This window comes from Mus pahari, chromosome 2 (genome assembly GCF_900095145.1).
Source record: "Mus pahari chromosome 2, PAHARI_EIJ_v1.1, whole genome shotgun sequence".
Classification (NCBI taxonomy): domain Eukaryota; kingdom Metazoa; phylum Chordata; class Mammalia; order Rodentia; family Muridae; genus Mus; species Mus pahari.
Window position 1 is genome coordinate 60,322,073 of NC_034591.1, and position 26,252 is coordinate 60,348,324.

Genomic DNA, 26,252 nt, shown 5'->3' on the forward strand with positions numbered 1-26,252 from the left:
TAGCACTGCTCTGCACCCCTCCCGCTGGGAGGCTCTGTGTGGTTTATTGCCAGTTCTTTGTTTACTTTTCAGGTTTGTACTACAAGGTTAAAGAATAGAAATAAGTTTTTTGAGGGGAGAAAAAAAGAAATAGGACTTTTGAAAATGTTTGTTAACAGAATGTTAAATTAGTGAAAATTACAGAACTATGAGAAATCAGCCTGTGTTTTGAAGCCAGGCTGTATAGAATTTTTGAAACGGTAGCTTGAACTAAGAAAGTAGACTTCCTTCTTATATTTTTGGTTGTGAGCCTAGCCTTTAATGGCTGAGCCATCTCTCCAGCCTCTGACTTCCTTCTTCTTATCCCTAAGTGTGTGTGTGTGTGTGTGTGTGTGTGTGTGTGTGTGTGTGCGTGTGTATGTATTTTTTTCGAAAATTTCCATTTATTCCAGTTGCTTTACCTCGAACCCACTACATCCTTAATTTCCCTTGATTATTCTAGATAATTCCATGAATTCTTTGTAGGAGCTTCTGCAACAAAATTTAATTTGGAGATGCATGACAAAATGGTGGGTAAAGGAAATCAGGTGAAGAAATGTGATTTTTCTCTCACTGTGCACACTGAAATAAAACAATGCAGATGGTGGGTCTTTCCTAGGGGAATATGACAAAAGACTGGTGTTCTCAACTTTACGAGAGTTCATCAATTACTTTTATCATTGTTTTAACAAAATACCTAAATAAAGCAACTATGGAAGGATGGTATTGTGATATGTATTTTGAGAAAATAGTAAACCAGGGTGGGGAAGGCATGGTGGTGAATCCTGGGGTTGATGATCACATTGCATCTAGAGTTGCCCACCTTAGAGAGATGAAAACTTATGCAGCTAGCGTTGTCCTTTGCAAACATTCTAGGCCAAAATCCAACTAAATGTGTTCGCTCAAATTAAATGGTTTTGCTCAGATTTTGCTTCCCCTCCTCAATTAACCAAAGTTAGAAAATATTTTATAGAATACACAGAGATTTATTTCCAAGTTGATCAGAGATCCTGCCAAGTTTAATGTCAATAAAACTGTCATCTATTGAGAGTGAAATAACTGTCATTAAATGTTTTTAGTCATTAAAATAATCATTTGCCTTAAGAAGTGATAATTTCTTGAATTTGAAATAAAGGATTAAATAAGGTTTCTGGGAATTAAGGTGCCTTGTGTTCATTCTAGGCAAATTTACTGGGTTGAATTGATCTTAAGCACATATCAATGTATATTTCTTCTTAACTGAAGAATTAACTCCTATAAATAGAAGAAACACACACAATTGATGTGAAATCACTATTCCCTATCTCATGCATTTTTGTGACAATGTATGTGTTTTTATAATTAGCCAAGCTTTTAAGTGTAGGTATTAACTTTTTAGGTTCTGTTAAAAAAGAACATAAGCATGAACTTCATAGTTCAAGTTTCTAGCTATAAGAGGGACGTTATTACCATATTCAATGTTGCTTTATGAAATTGGTCAGAATGCAATTATGCTAAATTAAACATTTTTTCTAGAGGAGTAGATCATTTGAAGGTGTCCCTACTGTTACTAGACTTAGACATCACAGTTGAACCCAAAGCCAAGTCTAGATACCCATGCTCAATATGCCAATTAACAAAAATGTTAACAGTAGAAAGCAGATAAGGAGATTTATCGATGAAGCCACATTGGGAAGAGGAACAATGAGATCCATAGAAAACATTAACATCATCATCAAGTTTCTGAATTGAGATTTAAGTTTAAACAGAGGGCGAAACTGTGTACATCAAAGCAGTTCCTTTCACTGTGTAGCCCTGTTCACCACTGACCCATCATTTTCTGGGCTTCAGTTTCCTCTTCGATGATAGTCTGACAAGTTGTAAGAGCAGTGTGCTATCTCTCTTAGGAAGACAGGTTCCCTGCTCTGCCTGGTATCGTTTCCTTCTGCCCATATGAGATTCCTGAGGGAATTCTCATTGGTTTTGTTCTGTTGTTTCAGTAGTCTGGTACATTGACAGAGCCAGGTGTTTCATTAGAATGCCTTAATTTCTGCTTGAATTCTTACAATATAATTATATAATCTCTCCGTTCTTCTGTCCTTCCCTATACCTTTGGATGAAAGGATCACCATCTACATTGCTTCCATATTAATTGCCAACATATATTTGGCTCAGAATCCAGAGTCTGATATCTTCTTAATATCTTTCCTTATTCACCACCTACAAGGGGACTAAACCTATTACCTTGTTTTGTCATAGAAATTGAAGGGGATCATGAGTCTTGATGTTAAATTTGTTGGTGATTATAATTACTATCACACAATAGTCTTCTTCAGATTCTTCAGATCAAAGTCGCATGTTTCCCTGTCTCCCCAAGTATATGAGACTAAATAGCTGGCCACTATATATATCCTTATGTGTCGTGTTTAAAATACTCCAGTTCCTCTTACCCATACTCTTTCTCAAAATTAGGTGTCTGTATTGTGGACACACTGTTCATTTGAACCCTTTAACAATTAGTGATGTAAAACAGATATTTTAGTTTCTACCTTGATGAGGAACAGTCAATTTACGGGGGAGGCGGCATGTTACTGCTATGATTTCTATTAATCTTGAAATTTTTCTTTTTTTTTATATGCGTATTGTTTGGACTACCCACAGATATTTTAGTGGTAGAAGAAAATGGTGTTTTATTTCAAATGGCCAGACAAAGCACAATATGGGAAAGTCACACTAAAGCTCAGTGTGGAAAATCTTTGTATTTGTCATTTTTGGGTAACTTTTGATATACATGTAAGATAAACAACATTGTATTCATTTGAATTTTCAGATATTTCTGTTATTCATCAAATCATGATATTGAATGAAAGTCACAGGATCCAAAACTGCATCAGATATTTCCCTTGGAATGTGTTCATTTATTTGTTTAGTCTTCTTTTTATCCCTAGTTATATTTCTAGAGTTCTTAATTTCAATAGCATTGATTTTGGTAGAGTATGAAATACCATAGGGGGGATCATGTGAAAACCTAATTGGTCCCCTAGTGGTAGAATTACTGCAGGAAGAGGAGGATATTTGGAAAAGATGTGATTGGAGAAAATGACCGATTAGAGGTATGCCTTTAAAGTGCTGAGTCCTTTGACCATTCTTCCTTTCTATGTGCTATGAAGTGGAGACTGTCCAGAACATTGTACTGCCATGAAAATTCTTTGAAGATCATCATGGCATACTGATGGACTGAATTTACTGACATGAAAGTCAAAATTAATCTTCCTTCTTATAGACTTCCTTCTCCAGGATTTTTTCAAACATAAGGAAATTTTAACACTGAAAATTGGTTCCAGAGAGATGTATTGATTATTGTGATAAACTTTTCTCTGAGGCTTTTAAACATTTGCAGGAAGAATTTGTAAGTCTTAGAGATGAAAATAATGCAAACTATAGGGTGTTATAAGCTCACGAAATAGACAAATCTTATGGGAGCACATTAGAATACACAGTGTTAATAGAAACACTGACATTGAAGGCTGGGTATATAAAGTGTAATAAACATGTTGCATGTAGATGAGATAAAGATGTGCATGCTCTATTCTACAAAGAACATGTCTACATGGTGAATATCCTAACACTTGGTGGCTGACTCTGTTGAAAGTTTATAATAATATAGTTATAAAAGAAAATCAGAACAGAATGTATAAGATGTTTGTAGTTCGGTTAGATTGTATAATATTTGTGCTTAGGAAGTTCTTTTTTTCATAAAATATTCTATATAACAAAACCCTCCATATGCATTACACTAACACAACAGGAAAAATGTCATTAGTATATATTGGAACTTGACCATATGATATCAGAAGATCAAGACTTGGAAGTGGTAAACTTACCTGAATATTCCTGGATAAATAGTGCCTCTAGACATATAGCACAGTCACAGCCACCTAGGAAATTGTCTCCTTAAGTATGATTTTCCAATATTTAATCACCCAGATTCTCAGAGTTTGCAGACTTGATCCATGTGAGCCTAGACATAGCTGAAGTTGGTGGCAAAATTTGATGTCATTTATTTGATGATAGTTTTGCCTTCGTGCAAAATGCCAAGTGGAGAAATGTGAAGGGTAGTGCTTCTACACAGATTTCAAAGGAAAACCTGGAAGGCTAGACAAGCATATGCATTCATAATACTTATAGCAATCCCTTATCAGTACAGCTCATCTAACTGTATTGGTGAAACTTATAACAAAGGAGAGATTTAAAAAGTGGAAATACCAGCAATATGGAGGTGTACAGAGAGTAAATTTGAAGGCTTGAGTGAACCCAAATCAAGAGAAACATCCTGTTCACATGGACTAAACTATCAAATATGGCTCATGGTATCATGTGTTGAACTTGATCTTCAGTTAGTGGCACTAATTTGGTAGGTGGGATTGAGTGGGAGAAAGTTTCAAACAGGCTAGTGTCTGTATGTTATATTCAGCTCTAGTATCTTGTTAGTCTTTGTATTCTGACTGTTATGAAGCACTGATTCTTTGCCACCAGGTTTTCCCTCCATGGTTTACTGCACAGTTAAATCAGGCCACGTAATGTTAGACTCACAAACCAAGGGCCCAGCTTATTCTCTCCCCCCTTAAGGTTTTATGTCAAGTAATCCTCATAGCGTTACAAAATTTAACCATGACATGTTTTATGATTTCTTTGATGCAGACACAAACTCTTTAGACAATGCTTTAGGCTAACATATGACTAACAGAAGTGGTGTTTGTCTGAACCCCGTGGCTAATAGTGGTGCCACCTTCAATTACATATTACTCCTTTGCAGTTACTTAGGATTAGAAGTTTATAATGCAAGCTTGGGTAACTATGAATATAGTTTTATATTCCTTGCATAATTACTTTCTAACTGATCAATGACTAGGCCCATGTCTCAAAGAAGAACGAATGATACTTTCCCTGATAATTTAAGGGTTTGTGGGGAGACACTTGAGAGGAACTTCAGGTAGGAAAGGCTGCGTGTCATGGAGATTACTCACAGCTTATATAGTGTTTCTATGAGAATTGGGAACAAAAGGGAGAGTAGAGTTGTGTTAGATATGAATTTTTATGATTTCAATTGCCCAGAAACTACTTCAGTGATAGACCAACGGACCATGTTTCTTCTTATGCTGCAAGAAAAGCTGTTTGTCTAAGAGGTACTGGCATTACAGGAATGAAGAATCTATGTGTTTGAGAGTTATGGAAACTGTTGTCTAGATAATTAGGAAAATCCTGGCATTTCAGCTAAGGTGTAGAAGGATTGGCCTTCATTAAGGGAACTCGTGAATAAGTTCTGCATGAAGCTGTGGTTGAAGCCCATGTTGCAGTGAAAACCTACAGTCTCAGAGGTGCCAGGGATATAGTGCATTTGTCAAGAAAAGCTGGTAGCTTTGAGTTGCACCTTTCTGGGAGAGAGAGAGAATATGGACTGTGTGGCACGGCCACAGGGTTGGGTTGTCTAAGTCTTGGATCTCAGATGATGCCATCATCTGCTCTAGACACTTCACAAATAGCCTCATGCTTTAGTGCTTATGCTTCAGAGTCAAGTGTTTTTGCTTTGGTCCATTCTTTCCTTTCTATTCCATTCCTCCATTTTGTCATGGAAACATCTTTCTTGGAACACTGCATTTTAGAAGTGTGTAATTCTTTGTGAGCTCTTTCAGCAACTTCATAGGCAGCTGAACTTGCTTTGTGTCTGACTCAGAGGGGATTTTTCGACTTGTGCTTTTGATCTATTGGAATTTCATCTCCCCTCATTGAAAATTTTCTGATAGTGAAGACTCATGAGCAGATTACTTGCAATTTGAAGCTGGGGTCTAAGTTTCCTTCTAATCATAGCAGCCTGAGCTGCCTAATACGCTATGCTTCTCTGCCTTGACTCTGAGGATATTACTTTTTGTTCCTAAACCCTCCACTCTTCCGTTTATTCCACTCTGCATTGACTCAAACCCATTGTGTCCTTAATTTTCCTTTATCATTCTGGTTAATCACAGGTAGCATTTGTAGAATCTTCTTCAGCAGATATTTGGTTTGGTGATCCATGATCAAATGATGATTGGTGAAAATCAGGTGAGGAAACGTGATTGTTTCTCACTCTGCAGGCTGTGCTAAAACACAGATGCTATCACTGTTCCCAGGGAAATATGACAATAGAGGGGTGGACCTTCATTGTGAAACTTAAATGATTCATATTTGTTTGCATATAGCTTTAATTTATGTACAGTCTTGTCTTGATTTGGGGTTTAAGTGAGGAGAGGTAACTCAGTGGCCAAAACTTAGGACAAATATGTATTTAAAAATAATTCCTCAAGAACTTTAGAAATGGCTCAGAGGAAAAGAACATATACTATTCCTATAGAGGACTGGGATTTGGTTCCTAGAAGTCATGTTATGCATTTCTGAAATCCCTGTACTGTAGAACAAAGTCTCTAACAGCTCTTTCCTCTACAGGTACCTTGCTTAATTGTATAAACCTCCACATATGTTCACACATATATGGGAGTGAAAAATACATCTTAAAAAATACTTCATTTGTAGTTTTCAGTCACTAAGCAGAATAAAGATTCTTAGATTTTAAAAGATTAGCAATAAAATCAATAAAAATAAGGAAGGTATAACGCTGTGTTTTAGGACATGCAAGATACCAGGCATCAGAAATATTCATGGTGAATTTCAGTTTTTCAAGGAGTGCTTAGATAACTTGGCGATCGGTAAAATAGATAGCAGTTTCATATCAATTGATGTGCTATCAATAAATAACAATTTCATGCTATCTATTTTAAGTTAGAAATACGCAAGGTACCATGAAGGAAGTTTAAACATATGTGTATGATAGCTACATGAAGGAAGTTTAAACTTATGTTTATGACAGCTATATTTTAAAACAAAATATATTTGACCTACTAATAAAATATTACAATTATTCTGTAAAATTATAATGCTAATGTAAGCACCTTACTAATGTATTCATCATACATCATAGACTATAGAAAAATATGAGAAAATTCCTATTGTTAGATGAATGTTGAATTATTTAGAATTTTCAACTCTGTGATTATGTTCTCATTTACCAACCAATTTTAATAGAATGGTAAATAATAGAATACAAGAGCAAAATGTTGTTAGATGTAGATCAGCAGAAATGTATTTATTTCAACCTCATTTCAGGCATAGGAAGAAAGAGAAATGGATAAGAAATCGATGATTTATGGAAGGCAAGAGAAATTAGTTGTTTGCCATGGTCTCCTGAATCCAGCTCAGGTAGTTGCAGACTTTGGTGTAAACACCAGGCTTCCCTCTCATTGCACAGACTGAACCCCAGGAGACAACACCCTGGACCTCTCCATTGCAGACCACAGGTCCACCAGAGTCACCCTGGTCAGAAAGAAAATATGATTACAACATGCTTATGTTGAGGTGAGAGAATGGACTCCACAATGTTTTCCTGTTCTCGTGGAGCCAACATAGCAGGTACTGACACTGAAGCAATGCAGACTCCTTGCACAGCTAATTGCAATTTTCCCCTTATTTTTAATACTGTCTCTATAAGCCCATGTTTCCTTAGTTGATAAAGGTCAGGAAAAGGTAAAGGCTGGTGTATTTCTTGCTTGTTCTTTTTGCTGTCTTTCAAGAGTGGTCACATGCTATAAACCAGTTTCTCAGAAGTTTGGTTCCATGTACTGTTTGCACACCAACTTTTGTACATAGTTCAACTTGGATCTTATCCATAAATATTACAATGAGAAAACCTTTTTTTACTCATAGGCCTTATCTTATCCCATGGGAATTCTTCCAGACAGATGTACATGGTTCTCAGTCAAAGAGAAGGATACTGATGGAGTGAAGGATAGATAGAGAGATGGGGAGGGGGGAGAGAGGGAGGGAGAGGGAGGGAGAGGGAGGGGAAGGCGGAGGGGAGGGGAGGGGAAGAAGGAGAGGGAGGGAAAGGGGAGGGGGAGAGAGAGATTGATTCCTAGAAAGAGTCAAAGAACTCTCATTTGTAGAAAGTCAAAGAACACTCACATCGCAGGAGTCCTTTCCGCCCTCCAGGAACCCCAGGCAGAACATATTGCTGGTAATCTGGCCCGGGTAGGATTTTTTGCAAGAACTGGCAGAGAGGACAGGGGCTTCCAGACATTGAAGGAGTGCTGGGTATTTTCCTGTTGAGAGAAAAAGAAGGCAAGGTCCCTCAATATCTTCCCTGAAATTTCTAATTCTATTTGGCAAACATTATAATTCAAACATATTTTTCTTTTAGAACATTTTCCTAATAATTTTAATAAGCTGTCCTTTTATGACAATAACGTTGTTGACTTTTGGATTTTCAAATATTTTAGTATTTTCTTCATGAGATAGATTCCTCAGGGAACAACAAATTCCACGCATCTCTTCTGTTTATCACTTGAGCTTTCATTCCCTCATATAACTGACCCCACCAGGTAAATACTTTAGCATATTGCTAATAGCTCATGTTTATTGGTTTTCCCCATGGTCTCAGTGAAGCAATGTTCGGGCCTATAAATTATACATTCCTAGACTGTCTTTGTTTAAAACATCTACAAGTATCTCTCACAGTGACAATTTTGCCATGTTGACAACCAACATACATTTTGTCTCTCATTTTTTTACACATGGAAATTAAGTTCCATTGACACTTACCACCAATGCTCACAGTATTTCCCCAGCCAGAGACAAGGCACTGAGCATTTGTAGATGCACAGGACCTGGGCAGAGAGACTGTGGATACGTGGGAGTTAAGGATAGCAGGTGACTTCAATTTAATCAGCATGATGTCATTGTCCACAGTGTCCTTGTTATACTTGGGGTGTCGAATGATCTTTTCTGCATCAATGAATTGCTCACCACCCTCAAGGACATGAATATTGTGTTCACCAAGGCGAACCTGGAGTCTTCTGCATTAAAAGACAAAAGATTTCTGAGTATCCCTGTAGAGATTTTTCTTTATCTAACTGAAAGTTCCGAACATAAAAACCCAGACATCATCTTCTTAAAGCATCCAGTACTATCAGGGCTATGCAGTTAAGGTGTATTGTGCCTTACAACCAATGTTTAGGATAGAGCATTCTACCTCATGTGTCCTGCCAGTACAGATGTACAAAGGACCACGCCCTTAAGATGACACCAGAGGACAGAATGGCTTTAGAGCATAAGAATTTGAGTATCGTTTCATTACCTTTTGTAGCAGTGAGCAGCAGACAGTACCCACTGGTCACTGATAAGGGAGCCACCACACTGATGGCTAATGCCATCATGCAAAGACACCTGGTAAGGAACGGAATGCTTCGGACATGTATAGCCTCCAACAATCTTGTCATCATCGTTAGCAGGGAGAGCAACTGGGGGAAAGTTTTGTATATTTAGCATAAGAAGACTTGTCTCAAAATTAGTCTTCCAAGTGAGGTTTCTACAGACCAACCAGAAAAGACACATATCCTCCTGTTGGGTAAAATATGCTTGTAGTCTCTGAAAGTTATCATTTTCTAATTTTAGCATATACTCTCTTGATATCACTGCGAATCAAATCTAAAATTAAAAATTATTTACTCTCTCTCTCTCTCTCTCTCTCTCTCTCTCTCTCTCTCTCTCTCTCTGTGTGTGTGTGTGTGTGTGTGTGTGTGTGTGTGTTGATATATAGCATAGTGCTCCTGTGGAGGGCAAAAACTACGTTCAAGTATTGGTTTTATCTGTTCAGTACAGGGTCCGAATATCTTTCCTGGTTCCCAAGGCTTAGAAGCAAGCCATTATTCAAAGGAACATTTTTCATCACATTCAATGGACTTTTAAATTTATCTTTAATTTTTTAAATACCCAACACATACAAATGAGTGACTGAGTTAATTTATTGAATACAATTTGTGTAAATCATTTAACCACAATTCTGTTTTTCTTCCCAAAAACTTTCCTATTATTTCAGTTATCTGTTGAACATATATTAATGTATTTAGCACTTTTTCATACACTGATTCATCAAGAGTTTATCCTAATATTTTTATTATTACTAAATTCAATATATGCACATAATTTATATTGATCATAGCTACCCTCAATATTTAACATAATTCTGAAGACCATAATAAATCTGTATGAGCTGAACATTGCAATATTTAAAAATAATAGTTGAAGTTTCCAAACATGAGAAACTTTACAAATCAAAACCCATTTTAATTGTGAAAATTTAGTTTTAAATTTAGTTGTGTTACCCTAGAAAAGGTCATTTTTCCTGTTCTTTAGTATTCAACAACACTGATACAGGACTGATTTTGTTTGTAAAGATTTTGTGAATAGAACCTAAAGTTTTTACCCATGGATAATACCCTATCTCTTCTAATTATGATAACTTCATATAAATAAGCAGAGTGTGATCTTCCACATAATTAGAATTTAATGTTTACATCTTTTCCTTGGAACAGAAAATAATTCCAATTATTTACTACTCCTTCACACAAATGTCAGGATGCCCATTTGGTTCATTTGTACTGTTTTTTTTTTTCTTTTCCTCTACTAAGCTATAGAATACATAAATGTAGGAAATAGTGTTGACTGCCCACTTTTAGCTCCTTGTACATGGAATATTTACTCAATCCAATTACTGCTTTCCCACTCACAGAACACAAACTTGCATGTATAATACACATCTGGTGAAATGTTCTTTGAAACACTCACCAGCAGCTCCCAGAAAAGCGAAGAAGATGATGATCTTCATAGTTTTTCAGTGTGTCTGAAGTGGGCACTAGGATAAAAGCTTTTCCTTTACAGCTATTTATACCTTGAGTTTTGGTTTCAAAGGTGAAAATAAAAAAAAAAAGGTGATTTCATTGAACACACACAAAACCAAACTTAGAATTCTGTTCTGTGATTGGTGGAAGATGATTCAGCAGCAAGTTTCCACATCACTATTTCCCCGCGTATTCTCTAAAGGTTATGGGAATGGAAGGAACAAATGCAGCTGGTGGTAATATGTTTCCATAGCAGGAAAGAACAGTGGAGAAAGATCTGTGTCTCAGACGGGCCTTTTGGATTTGTGGTTTTGATACATTGGAACTGTAGTTGATAGTGAGGACTAATGGGAAATGTACTTGTGTTCTGAAGCTGTGATTTTTTTTTTTAATCATGTCAACCTGAACTACCTAAGGCAATATGCTTCTTTTCCTAATTGAGAGAATTTATTTTTCCTTTGCAAAACTCTTCTATTTATTCCAGTGTGCTTTGACCCAAGCCCTTTATGTTCTTAATTTCACTTGATCATTCTAGTTTATCATAGGAAACATATGTAGGCTCTTCTATAACAAATATTTAGTGTGCTTCACTCTGATCACATGCTGGAATGTGGACAAGGAAATGTGGTTGTGTCTTTATCTACAGGTTGAGATAAATGAATGCAGATTATATTTCTTTACCAGAGAAATATGAGAAATGGTTAGCATTTTCAATTTTACTTTCCAAAGGTGTCTCTCAATTAATTTTTTCCATTGCTTTGACACAATCACTTACCAAAGAAACTTTAAAAGGAGAATTATTTTCGTTTGTAGTTTGAAAACATTGTCCATTGTAGTAAGGAAGGCATGGTACCAGAATCATGAGTTTGATGGGCACATTGTATCCAGTCAGAAGTACAGAGAGAGGAAGACAAATGCGGTAGCTCTGTTCTTATACATTCTAGACCCCAACCAATAAAATGGTGCTGCTTAGAGCTAAAGTGAATCTTTCCACTTCAATTAATAAGAGTTAGAAAATGTTTTATAGACATGCACAGAGATTTATTTTCAAGTTAATCATAGGTCCTGTGAAGTTGATATACAATACATATACCATCATACATTGAAAGCAACTGCCATTAACTGTATTTAATTTTTAAAATGGTAATTATCATAAGACATAACAATTGCTTATGTTCAATATAATGGACTAAGTCAGGTTTCTAAGAACAAAAGTATCTTGTGTTTGTTCTGTTTAGGCAAGTTTATTGATTTGAGTTCATCTTAACTACATGCTAACATATATTAGTTTTAACCGATACATTAACTGGTATACTGGGTAAAAGCATACCGTGGATGTGAAATAACTGGTACTTATCTCCTGTATTTTATGTGAGAACATATGTATTATATAAGAATAGTTAAATGTCGATTTTAATGAATCAGTTTTTGTTATAAGGACTATAAGCATGAAGGTCACAGTTCATAGTTTTTTAAATATATAAGTAGAAGACATATGATTTTTCCATACTTCAAAGTAGCTTTAAAAACTCAGTCAGAACGCAATTATGATGAATCATTTTTTCTACAGAAATGGCTCTTTTGATGGTGTCTCCAGAATTGTTGAATACGGGGATCATAGTATGTGTCCCGTGTATGGTATAGCAACACATATTCAATAAACCAGGAAAAGAACCATGGTAAAAATAGAGAGAATAAAAAGGAGATTTATCAATGTATCTACATTGGGAAGTTGGACAATGAGATCCACAGGGAGCTTAATACTTCTTAGGCTCCTGAGTTAAGAATGAAATTCATTCAGAGGACCGAAATACTAGACATCAAAGCAGTTCCAGTATTATAGCTCTGGTTAACATCGGCACACCATTGTCTGGGTTTCAGCCTCATCACCTAAGGTGGCATGAAAAGTTGTAAAAACTGTGTGGTATTTCTTATAGGAACAAAGTTTGCCTCCTAGGACCAACACATTTTCCTTTTCCAGTATGAGATTCCTGGAGAAACTCTCATTGCTTACAGTCTACTACTTTAGTAATCTAATAGACTGATAATTACAGGTGTTGCTTTAGCAACACTTCCATCTTCTGGTCAAAACCTCTACCTGCAATCTCAGAGGCTTGTAGCTACCAGAGACAACCAGCTGAGACACCTACCCCAATGTCCTGCCTGCCTGGAATTGGGCAAACCCAACAGGTATGAGTTCTGCCCTGTCCCTTTTGACCTCCATTTCCTGGGCCACAATTACACCTGTATTCCTGTAGGACTGAAGCCATTGGGACTACCACCTCTATCTGTATCCTTAGACACTTGCTGCCACAGGACAATGAGCTACATTTGCAATCCCAGAGGCCCATTGACATCAGAGACTAACAACTACACCTGAACACCACAGGCCTCCCCTCACCAGAGACTAATAGATCTGACAACACCAGGAAAAACCAGATGGGTAAAGGCTAGTGTAAGAACACAACTGACAAAAGCCAGAGCAACATGGCACCACCAGGACCCAGCTATCCTACTACAGCAAATCCTGGAAATCCTAACACACCTAATTGCAAGTAAATGGCTTTAAATCTAATCTTACAAAGATGGTAGAGGCCTTTATGGAGGAAATGAATAAATTCCTTAAGTACAGGAAGACACGCAATCAAATAGATAGAATCCCTTAATAAGTGGATAAATATAAAGAACTATAGGAAAATACAACCAAACAGGTAAAAGAAATAAACAAAAATGTTCAAGTCCTGAAAATGGAAATAGAAGCAATAAAGAAAACATGATTGAGACAATCCTGGAGATGAAAAACCTAGGAAAGAGAACAGGAACTATAGACACTAGAGATGGAAGAGAAAAATTTCAAGTATAGAGACTAAGAAGAAATTTATATATTTGTCAAAGAAAATACTGAAGCAAAAAGCTTCTAACATAAACAGGAAGGAAATGTGGGACATATGAAAAGACCAAATCCAATAGTAATAAGAATAGAAGAAGGAAAAGACTCCAAACACAAAGGCTCAGAAGATATCAATAAATTCATAGAAGAAATTTCCCTAACCTAAGAAAGAGATGCCTATAAAAGTATGAGAAGCTTACTGAACACCAAATAAATTGGTCCCAACAAGAAAACCCTCCCACCACATAATAATCAAAAAAACTAAATGTACAGAACAACAAAAGAATATTAAAAGCTTCAGTGGAAAAAAGCTAAGTAGCATACAAAGGCAGACATTTCAGAATTACACCTGAATTCTCAAAATAGAATTTAAAAGCCAGAGGAGCCTGGGTTAGATGTCCTTAAGACTCTAAGAGACCACAGATGTCAGTCCATACTTAACAAAATGTTCAATCATCATAGATGGAGATATTCCATGAGAATACAAAATTTAAAGAAAATCTTTCCACTAATCTAACCCTACATAAGATAGCACAATAAAAACTCCAACCCAAGATACATTCAAATATACCCAAGAAACACATAATTTCATACCAGTAAAATTAAAAGAACACACACACACACACACACACACACACACACACACACACTGCAACTGCTAACATCAAAGTAACAGGAATTAACAAATGGACCTAAAAAATATCTATAGAACTGTTCACCCAAACACAAAAGAATACACCTTATTCTTAGCACCTCAAGGAACTTTTCCAAAATTGACCATATAATCCGTTACAAAGCAAGCTTCCACAGATACAAAACTATTTAAATAATGTCTTATATCTTATCAGATAACTATAGATTAAAGATGGACATTAACAACAACAGAAATGATACAGAAAGACTGCAAATTCATGGATACTGAAAACACTGGACTCAATGACCACTGGTTCAGGGAAGAAATAAAGATGTTCTAGAATTCAATGAAAATGAAGGCACAGCATACCCAAACTTATGGGACACACATAAAGCAGTGTTATAAAGCACACTGTGTGCTTTCATAAAGAAATTGGAGAGATTCTATACCAGCAACTCAACAGCACACCTGAAAGCTCTAGAACAAAAAGAAGCAAACTCAGGCAAGAGGAGTAGATGGCAGGAAATAGTCAAACTCAGGACTGAAATCAATCAATTAAAAACAAAGAGAATGATACTAAGAATCAAAAAACCAAGAGCTGATTCTTTGAGAAATTCACCAAAATAGACTAATCCTTAGCCAAACAAAGTAAAAGGCAGGGGGACAGTATCCACATTAACAAAATCAGAAATGAACAATGGATGTAGCAACAGACTGTGAGGAAATCCAAAGAATCCTTGGGTCTTACTTCAAAAGCTTGTACTCCACTAAATTGGAAAATCTAAATAAAATGGAGGATTCTCTTGATATCTCTTGTTAGACTCCAGTTACCAAAGTTAAATCAGTATCAGGTAAACAATATAAATAGACCTATAACCCCCACAGAAATAGAAGCAGTCACCAAAATTCTCTCATCCAAAAAAGGTCCAGGGCCAGATGGTTTTAGTGCAGAATTCTACAAGCATTTAAAGACTAGTTAAACAGCAATAACCTTCAAACTCTTCCACAAATCGAAACCCAAGGAACATTGCCAAACTCATCTTATGAGGCCACAGTAATCCTGATACCTAAACCACAGAGACTCAACAATAAAAGAAAATTTCAGACCAGTTTCCTTCATAAACATCAATGCAAATATACTCAATTAAATACTTGAAAATCAAATCTAAGAACACGTAAACAAAATCCATCATATTCAAGTAGGCCTCATAGGAAGGATGCAGGGATGATTCAACATACAAAAATCTAAATATAATACACTGTGTGTATGTGTGTGTGTGTGTGTGCAAACAGAAAAAAATCACATTATCATATTAAATGCTAAAAAAGCCTTTGACAATATCCAACACCCATTTATTTTTTGAGTGCTCAATCAGGGATACAAGGCACATGCCTAAAAAAATAAAGACAAATACAACAAGCCTATAGAAAACATCAAATATAAACATCAATTCCACTATAATCAGGGACAGGACAAGGCTGTCCACGCTCTCCACATCTATTCAAAATAGTAATTGAAGTTCTAAATGTAGCAATAAAACAACTAAAGGAGAACAAGAGGATGCAAATTGAAAAATCATCACTATTTGTAGATAATATGATAGTATACATACTTGACCCCTAAACTCTCCCAGAGAACACCTACTCTTGATAAACACCTTTAGCAATGTGGCCAAATATAAAATTAACTAAAAAAAATCAGTAGCCTTCTTTTATACAATTAATAACTGGGCTGAGAAAGAAATTAAGGAAATAATACCCTTCATCATAGCCACAAAAATATAAAATATCTAACCAAGGAAGTGAAAGACCTTTACTGCAAGTCCTTCAAGTCTCTGAAGAAATAAATTGAAGGTATCAAAAGATGGAAAGATTTCCCATGTTCGTGTATTGACAGGATGGGCACAGCAAAAATTACCATTTTACCAAAAGCAATCTACAGACTCTGCAATTTCCATCAAAATTCCAACACAATTCTTTAGAAACCTTGAAAGAGCAATTGTCAACTTCATAAGAAAAAAACAAACAAACAAACAAAAACAAAACAAGCAAATAAAAAACCCAGGTATGGCATCTTCTCTTATTTTCAGTTGGTGATTTATCAGAAAATACTCTTTGATTTGAGAACCATTGTTTTGATAGTCAGATACATTGTTTCATTAGAATGTCTTCATTTTGCCAGAAAACTTCTAGTTATGTCTTGTAACCCTTCTGTTTCTCTTGCCTTACCTAAGCTATTGGATGAAGAAGACCATCATCTGGATTGCTGAAATATTAATTGCCAAAAAATGTTTGTTTTTAGAGTTCAGAGAATTTGATGTCCTCTGAAATATCTTTGCTTAGTCACCACCCACAAGGGGACTAAGCCTATCATCTTCTTCCTGTCAGAATTTGAAGGTAGCATGACCCTTGCTGACAAATTTCTTGGTGAGTGTAGTAGTGACTCCTCCCTACTCTTCTCAGATACATTTGGTATTGAATGAAAGTCTCAGGACCTAAGATTGTGTGACATTTGTTTCCTTGAAAGTGTTTTGTTCCTTGAATTATTTATTCAGCCATTCTCTCTTTTTTTAATGGTATATGATTTAAAAAAAATAATTTATTTACTTTACATCCCCACCACAGCCTTCCCTCCCTCTCTTTTCCCAGTTCCCCCTCCCCCTTCACCTCTGACACCTTTCACACACGCACACATACACACACACACACACACACACACACACACACACACCCCCCACACCCCACACACACACACACCACACACACACACACACACCACACACACACACACACACACACACACACACACACACACACACACCACTCTCTCCTCCTGTCCTCCCCTTCTCAGAAAAGACTCATAAAAAGGGAGGACTTCCATGATATCAAATTACCAAGCACATCAAGTGGCAGTAGGACTAATCGCATCTTCCACTATGCCAAGGCAAGGCAGCTAGGATAAAGAGATCCAAAGGTGGACAACACAATCAGATACAGCTTCTGCTCATGCTATTAGGAGTTCACATGAAGACTTAGCTGCAGGAGTGTTACATATGTATTAAGATCCTAGGTGTGTCCAATGTATGCTCTCTCTTTGGTAGTTCTATCTCTGGGGTGCTATGAGCCCAGCTTAGTTGACGCTATATACTTTCTGGTCTACTTCTTCCATAGAATTCCTCAGTCTCTGCCCAATGTTTGGCTGTGAGTTTTTACATCTCTTTCCAATAATTGCTGGGTGAAGCTTCCCAGATGAGAGCCATCCCATGTATCTTTCTGGAAGTATAACAGGATATCATTAGTAGTGTCATGGGTGGGCTCTCTCATAAAAACATGTAAAGAATAAGAAAGGAAAAAGAAAGCACCTATCTTACTGTGGAGGCTGTGGTGCATCCCACAGTTTACCTTTTTGTCCAAACAGCTTTACTTGTAAATATGTTCATTACATTGAGTCATTGGTCTGGTCTGAGGCCTCTGGCTTTTGATACGAAATCAATACTGGATCCTCTCTGGTGCTCCTCTCAGATATACTGTAGTAGATATCCTTTTGTTGCCCTGTCTCATGGAGATACTGCAGTTTATAAATGGAGTAGATGTTGAGGTGGTCCAACTTAAAGTCCTGGATCTGCGTCTGAGTGGTGGCTGATTTTCAGCTTGCCAGCTCTTCTGTGCCTCAGCCATTGGGCTAGCACTTCAGTCCTGCTCTGGCTAGGTGGTAGGGCAATCTCTCACACTCCCACTCTCAGATAGAGATTCCCCATGTCCATCTCACCAGGTCAGCTGTATTTATCATGTGTCTGAAGCTGGGGCAGTCATTGGTTGGCTATTCCTTCAATCTCTGTTCCATTTTCACCTCTGCACTTCTTGTTGGCAGGAGAAATTGTGGGTCTAAGGTATTGTGGCTGCGCTGGTTTCCCAGTCCCTTCATTGGAAATCTTTCTGGCCAGGAGATAGTCATTTCAGCTCCACATCTACTGCTAGGAGTCCCTATCACAGTCACCCTCATAGATTCCAGGGAGTGTCCAGTTTCCTAGGTTTCTAACTAACTCCCAGAGATCCCCCTGCCCACTGATTCCAGTTCTCTCTCCCCACATTCTCTCCTTCCTGCCCATCTTGATCCCTCCTTTCCTCTCTCCAACAATTCCCTCTACTTCTGATATCCACATTCAATTGCCCCATCCCCCTTGGGCCATCCTTATTACTTAGGTTGTATGTCCACTTTTAGGTGAGTACATACCATGTTTGTCTTTCTGGGTCTGGGTTACCTCACTCAGGATGCTCTTTTCTAGTTCCATCCTGAAAATGTCATAAGGTCATTGCTTTTAAAAGTTTAGTAATATTTCATTGTGTAAACATATCACATTTTCTCTATCCATTCTTTGGTGGAAGGACATCTAGGTCATTTCCAGTTTCAGATTATTATAAATAAAGCTGCTATGAACATAGTTGAGCAAGTGTCCTTGTGGTATGGTGGAGCATCTTTTGGGTATATGCCCAGGATTGGTAAACTTGAGTCTTGAGTTGGTAGAACTATTCTCAATTTTCTAAGAAACCGCCAACTTGATTTCCAAAGTGGTTTTACAATTTTGCTTTCCAACCCACAATGGAAAAATGTTCCACTTGCTCTATGACCTTGCTAGCATGCATTGTCATTTGAGTTTTTTATCTTGGCCATTCTGAATGGTTTAAGACGTAATCTCATAAATGTAGATTTGTGTCTTCCTGATGAGTAAGAATGTTGAACATTTCTTTAAATATTTAACTGATTAGAGATTCCTCTGATGAGAATTCTGTTTAGATTTGCACCCCTCCTTTTTTTTCTTTTTTCTTTTTTCTTTTTCTTTTTGGTTTTTCGAGACAGGGTTTCTCTGTATAGCCTTGGCTGTCCTGGAACTGATTTTGTAGACCAAGCTGGCCTCAAACTCAGAAATCCACCTGCCTCTGCCTCCCTGGTGCTGGGCTTAAAGGCATGCGCCACCACACCCGGCCTTGCATCCCATTTTTAACAGGGTTATCTGATGTCTAGTTCTTTCATTCCCATATTCTTTGAAGTGGAAAATGACAAGGAAACTTTATTGCTAGTATAATACTGTCCAGAGCACTAGGAAAAGGAGTTATGGGTTGGATTCCCTGACATTAATGCCAACAAAACAAAACAAAACAAACTTCCTTACTTTTAACTCTTTCTTTCAGATATTGTTTTTCTTTTCTTTTTTGCCACACATAAAATTTTAACCCTAAGCCGGGTGTGGTGGTGAACGCCTTTAATCCCAGCACTTGGGAGGCAGAGGTAGGCAGATTTCTGAGTTCGAGGCCAGCTTGGTCTACAAAGTGAGTTCCGGGCTACACAGAGAAACCCTGTCTCGAAAAAAAAAAATTAACCCTAAAATAGATTCCAGAGAGTTGTGATCATTATTTTTTTGTTGTTGTTATTTATTTTTATTTAAAAGAATTTGTTTCCCTCTTGACAAAAATTAGATAGCCACACTGCCAGCACTGATGGCCGTGAATTCTCTGGACATCCCCAATGTCCCAAAGGCGTAAAGGAGGGAAAAGGTACTCAGAACAAATCCAAACGACATTGGGAGAGACATCACATGCCATTTCTTTTTCTTCTCATCATCAGCTGCAGATGGCTTTTGGGAGGATCAAACACAATTTGACTTCAGGAAACTCTTTATGCCAATTCTAGCACCTTAATTGTACCCTGGCAGCAATCAGCACATTGGGCTCCCCATCTGATAGTGCCCGCCAATACTCAACGCTGACAAATTCATTCCTGTCATCGTCTTTCTGATCTTTGTCTAATACACTCTTAACTGTATCAAACTTAAAAGTTAGCAAAGTCTTAGAAAGTCCTTTATAGTTCAGGTAGAGGGAGTTGTTCTCAGCAGGAAGAACTGGGAAAATTTAGAAAAGAAAGCAATAGAAATCTCATGCTGCTAATTGACTCCCAAGAAAAATTGACTTCCAAAATTAAAATTGGGAGTCATAGTACTTGCGGGAATCCTTGAGAGAATGGCTTGTCCACCTGTGAAGGTGAAAACTATTATACAGTGGAGATAAATATCTCAGAGATGCCAGCAACCCAGAATGTACAGAAAGAAAAGTTGAAGGCAGTGCATTTGCCCATACCAAGAGAGGCTCCCTGCTTATGTGGCTAAAGATAGCAAGAATATATTTTTAGTAACCCATAGTAAGGTAGTGTGTGCCATAGAATCTGAGCTTGCTGCTGCAGGACTTACTATTTTCCATGTTATGTATCTGCCTTACTTTGCTTCCTCCTTGCTTTGGCTCATTCATTTTGTTTGTAAATAGGTGTTGTTTGCATTTGTTGTTAGACATATGTAATGTGATTTAAGATTTTGGCAATATTTGGAAATAAATAAAATTCATTTTCAATTATGAGATAATCAGAAGCATTTTCATGTCAGTTTGGGGGAAGTTGTAGCTTAATGTGGAAATGGAACTCATGTTCTCATGTGTTAAACAGTTGACATGATTGGTTGAACTGGCGGCTGAGTCGGCAGTAGTGGCCTATTGGGCTATTACTTGTATTTTATATCGTGTGCTAATAGCTCCTCACTCTTTATGTTATGCATGTCTTCATGTGGTAAATCTTCACTGACACCAATTTCTGCTACCAAGATTTACTATCCAAGTATCTATAACCATGTAATGTTAGACTTAATACGCTAAAACTAGGGACCCAAATAACTTTAAGTGGTAATGTCAAGTCATGTTTACAGAGTTACAATATCTGAGTCCTGCATCATTTATGATTTCTTTGATCCACACAGGAACTCTTTCAACAGTGACTTTACTATCACAGCATGGTACCTCAAGATGGTGTTCTTCTATTTTACCATGTGACTCATAGTTATGCTTCATTTGATGACAGTAACTACTTGACAGACATGACAGACATTTAGGACTAAAGTTTTACATGTTAGATCATGTAAGTATTGTACAACATTTTTGTACAAGCTTTCCTTCCTTGAATGATTAGTTTCTAACAGACCAATGACTAGTCTAATGTCTCTAGGAGGAAAGAATGCTATTATCTCCCTACAAACTTCATTGTTTTGAGAAGACATTCGAGTGAAAACTTAGTTAGAAAAGGCAAGTGTGGCATGGTTATTACTTCCTGTTTACACAGGTTTATAGTGTGGAGTAAATGGGGAATAGGATAGTATAAGATAGATACAACAAATAACCTCTGTAATATTGTGGACAGAATAGGCCTTACAATCAGCTGAAGTTTTTAAAGAGATTATTGTTCTTATAATGAAATTGATCAGTGTGCAGTGAGACAATCAGGAAGGTATCTGGAGTGAAACACTGCATCTGTCAATGTCTCTAGACATATTCTCACTTGAATGAACTTCCTTGAGATAGATGGAGTGTGAAAACAAAACCTTTTGTTGCTTTTCTAGAAAAGAACGTCTTTGGGAGCATTATTTCCATTGTCAAAAGACATGCAGTCATAGAGAGAAGTAAAAATTCATGCGTCAACTTGATAAATAACTTGCTGTCTATGAGATGGTGACAGTGTCATGTAGGGTTCAGGTATTAGAGTTATGAGAGCTTGTATCTCAATTATTATTAAAAGCCTGTGATTTCAGCCAGTGTGAAGAAAGAACATCTTCTATTCAGGAAATCTATGAGCTGGTGCGGCTTGAGAATGTAGTGGGAAGCCCTAATTGCAAGGAAGAATTACAGACCTAGAGGTGCCAGGAATCTGAGTCATCTGCTCAGAATAGCTGGTAGCTTTAAGTTGTGTCTCCTTGGGGGAGACAAAGACAAAGAATATGTACTATGTCTGTCAAGCCCACAGGGTGGTGCTGTCTAAGTCTTTTGGATCATAGATGATGAAAGCATCTGCCCCAGACACTTCACAAAAAGCTTTATGATTTAATGCTCGTTAAATCATTGCTTTGGTTCATTGCTTCTTTTGTACTCCACTGTTCCTTTTGGTAACAAAAATTTCTATTTCGTTCCATTGTGCTTTGGAAGTATGTAACTTTTTGTGACTCTCTCAGATTCATTGCCAGCTGTGCTTGCTTTGTGTTTCAGAGGGGATTTAGGACTTGGGCTTTTGATCACTTGAAACTGTTAAGATAGTAAAGACTGGAGAACTATAAGGAATTAATTCGTGTTTTTAGGTTGGACTCTACTGAATTATTGTCATGGCATCCTGAGCTGCCGAATACAATAACGCTTTCGTTCCTTATCTCTGAGGATAGTTTTCATTTTGAAAACTCTTCCATTTTCTCCACTATGCTTGAGACGATCCCATTATAAATTTAGTAGTCATTGGTCATTCCAGACGATACGAGAAAGCATTTGTAGGCTCTTCTATAACAAATGTTTAGTCTGCTTATCTATGGCTGAATGGTGTGTGGTGGAAAGCAGCTGGAAAATCATGCTTCTGTCTCATTCTCTGGGCTGAGAAAAGAGTAAGAGACTGCTGTGTAGTCAACAGAATATGACAACAGTAGAGTACAATTATGTTCTGAAAATTTACATGATATAGATTTTTTAAAATATAGCTTAGATTTTTATACAATCCTGTGTTGATTATAGGGCTGGTTAGAGTAAGAGACACAGAAGCTAAAAATACTGGAAAAAAATATATAAAATTTGTGTTTACAAAGAAACCCTTCAAGGGCCAGAGTCATGGCTCAGATGTTTAGAGCACATACGGTTCTTGCAAAAGATCAGAACTTGGTTCACAGCACACATGTCAGAGAGCTCACAGTACACTGTAACTGCAATACAAGTATATCAAACATCTTTAATTGTTGCATGCACCTTTCTTATATGCAAAAACCTCCATACAGGAATGCACATATAAGTAATTAAAAACAAAAGTAGTTGCTAAAATATTCTTCATTGAGAATTATCAGTTACTCATCCCTATGAAAAGTCCATGCTCTGAGTACTAAAGGCAAACAAAACAAAACAAATTACAAGGCCATGCCTATCTTTCAAATTCTGTGACTTACCTATTACTTTGTTTTTGTCACAGAATTTGAAAGATAGGCATGGCCCTTAGTGACAACTATCTTGGTAAATGTATTAACCATCCCTTCCTGGCCCTCTTTCCCTGATGATCAAAGTCCTAAGCTCCCTGTCTTTTCAAGTTTTTGAGACTGAATAGCTGGCTACTGTATGTGCAAAAGGGCCTTGTTTGAAAGACTGATTTCCTGCTACACACAGTTCTTCATGCAAGTTGATGTCTTGTTTGTGGACCCACTGTTCATTTGAACCCTTTAACAAGTAATGAGCTAACCATTATTGCCTTCCAGGTGACACAGTCATTTTAGTTTCTACCTAAACAAGGGAAAAATCAATTGATGCAGTGTGTGGCTTCCTGCTACAATTTCTATTAATTTTGGAAATTTCCTTTTTTTTTTGCACGGATTTTGTGTTGATTTGTGCCTACACGTGTTGTAGTGGTTGAAGAAAATAATGTTTAACTTCAAAATGGCCTGACATGGTCTTTCAAGGGAAAGTCACATTAAGGTTCAGTAGGAAAAGTCTTTATATTTACTATTTTTGGTTTCAGAAGCCATTTGGACCTTGTTTGTATCATTCTTTGGATGCCCATGTTAGATAAGCAACCTTAGTCTTTGAAGATTCAGAGAATTCTTGGCATTGTTCTCACCACTTTTATGTATGTACTGTTGTTATTGAATGCTAGCCACAGGACCTGAAATGTTTGTTTCCTTAGAGAATATTCATTTATTTGTTTAGCCTCTCTTATCCTTTATATTTCTAGACTTTTTTATTTTGTTTGAGTATAAAATATCAAGGGTAAAAAAAATCATGGGTAGAGTCATGTGTAAAACTACTTGGTCTCTAAGTGTTATAATTATTGTGGGAAATGGTAGATATTTGGAAAAGTATAATAGGAGAAAATGGCTGATTAGATCCATGCAATTAAAGCCCAAAGTCCTTTGATTTTTCTTAATTCTTACCTTCTATGAAGTAGACAATGACCATTACACTATTATAATTAGGTTCCTGTCCAGGGCATCAGGTCAAGCAAGTGTGGGATAAATTGGCTGACATGCATGCTAAAATAAAACTTACCTTTTAAATTTGCTCTTCCAGGAATCTTTTTTTTTTCACACATAAGAAAATTTTAGCCAAAGAGGAAATTTCATTATTCTGATAAACCAGCCCATGTGACTATTAAACTTTACCAAGAAGAATCTGGAAAATTTAGAGAAGATAGCAATAGAAACCCCAGGAACCATAAACTCTGTTAATGGACAACTCATTTGAGACCTCAGAGGTCCATTTTGTTAATAAGAATAAGGACAGTGAAGGCTGGGTATATAAAGTGTAAGGAACACTCCATCTGTACAAGGAATAAATGTCTTGCAGCCTCTATTCTGCAAAGCAGATTTCTACAATGGTGCATGTGTATATAATTTGTTTCTAGCTAAATGGTCAAGAAATTGTCTTTACAAAATGCAAAATATAAAGGTAATGCAGAACTAAGTCTTTGACATGAATATTATGCCTATTTTTGCCATATTTATAATTGAAATCAAGAGAGAATTTCAAAGCAAAATACTGGATATTTACAGTTTGATTGAAAAAGACTGTAAAATCTGGGTTTATAAAGATAAGCTTCCAGCGTGGAAACCATGTGGTTTACATGAGACAACAAAAAATATATCTGTAGTATGTCTTGGGAATTAACCATATGTCAGCCATCAAAATTTCAAGGACAGGAAGTGATAAACTTCCCTGAATATCTCTTGGGTAAACAGTGTGTCTACACATGTGATTCATTCACAGTCACCTAAGAAATTGCAGCAATCAGTGATCTTTCATCATATTCAGTTTTATAGATCTCAGAACTTGTGGGCATCATCCATTTGAGCTTCGACATGGCTGAAGGAAGGGGCAAAATTTGTTGTTAATCACTCAGTGGTGGTTTTGCAAACATGCAGAACACAAATGAACCATTGCAATGGGGAGCTTATACCCAGACTTCAAAGGAAAACATGAAATGGTCAACAAGCATAAAGGTTCATGACACCTGTAGGAATCCCTTGAGAAAATGCTTTGTCCAATAAAACGAATTACACGGTGGAAATAAAACAACAACTACAAAACAACAACAACAACAACAAGAACAACACCTCAGAGATGCCAGGAACATAGAATGTATAGAGAGAAAGTTTGAAGGCTGTGTTTACATAGAACAGGACACCTTTTCTTGTGGGCTAAAGATGGCTAGTTCTTCTAATAGTAAGGTAGCACAAGCCATCGAAACCGGACATGCTACTTCCACAGTGGCTATTTTAAGTGTTGGTCTTATTTTGTTCTGCTTCCTCCTTGCTTTGGTCTCATGTAGATGTAGATGTAGATGTAGATGTAGATGTAGATGTAGATGTAGATGTAGATGTAGATTTGGATGTAGATGTAGATGTAGCTATAGATATAGATATATAGAGAAAAATGTTATTAATCTCTGTGACCCATTACCTCCTGTATTTAATTACAATAGTTGAAATTTCCAAGCAGGCAGGGTGAAGTACATAGCAACATCCATATGACCCGTGAAAAGTATTTTAAGTTGCCGTCATGGTCATGTCCTCCCTACCAATCTATAAGTTGTATGAAAACACTAAGGGGGTTTTCAGCCCCACACTGGGCAGTGTCATGGGCACTCACAGTAATAATGATTGATCTTTTTCAGACATTGCTGTTGGAGCAGATTAGTAATTTGGTCACAACCCTTAGAAGGAGTTCAGTGATATAAATTGTTAATAAAGTTAAGGGTAAAACAATTTTTTAAGTTGCTTTGACATTGAAAACAATGAGGGACAATTTAAAGTTCAGAAGGCACACTTGTAACAACTGAGCAAGGGATTTTTGAGGTCAAGGAACAAGAACAATGGCAGCCCAACTAGGAGCTGATGACACTTCATTGCTAAAACCGGCC

General features: G+C 36.9%; 1 protein-coding gene across 1 annotated transcript; it reads right to left on the reverse strand.

Annotated features, from left to right (window-relative positions):
- Nucleotides 1-7,145: 7,145 nt before the first annotated feature.
- On the reverse strand, nucleotides 7,146-10,773 carry LOC110316497 (trypsin-4). The gene is made up of 5 exons (XM_021190850.1): nucleotides 10,711-10,773; nucleotides 9,221-9,383; nucleotides 8,686-8,939; nucleotides 8,050-8,186; nucleotides 7,146-7,401 (listed from the first exon to the last, which is right to left on the reverse strand). The coding sequence occupies exons 1-5, from the start codon at nucleotides 10,748-10,750 to the stop codon at nucleotides 7,252-7,254; spliced, it is 744 nt and encodes a 247-aa protein (XP_021046509.1). The 5' UTR covers nucleotides 10,751-10,773; the 3' UTR covers nucleotides 7,146-7,251.
- Nucleotides 10,774-26,252: the final 15,479 nt, after the last annotated feature.

Coding starts and splice junctions, on each gene's coding strand:
- LOC110316497 (XM_021190850.1), bottom strand. CDS start 10,750: ATGAAGATCATCATCTTCTTCGCTTTTCTGGGAGCTGCTG. Junction 9,384..10,710: donor CGCTTTTCTGGGAGCTGCTG/GTGAGTGTTTCA, acceptor ACTTTCCCCCAG/TTGCTCTCCCTGCTAACGAT. Junction 7,402..8,049: donor GCGGAAAGGACTCCTGCGAT/GTGAGTGTTCTT, acceptor CTTTCTGACCAG/GGTGACTCTGGTGGACCTGT.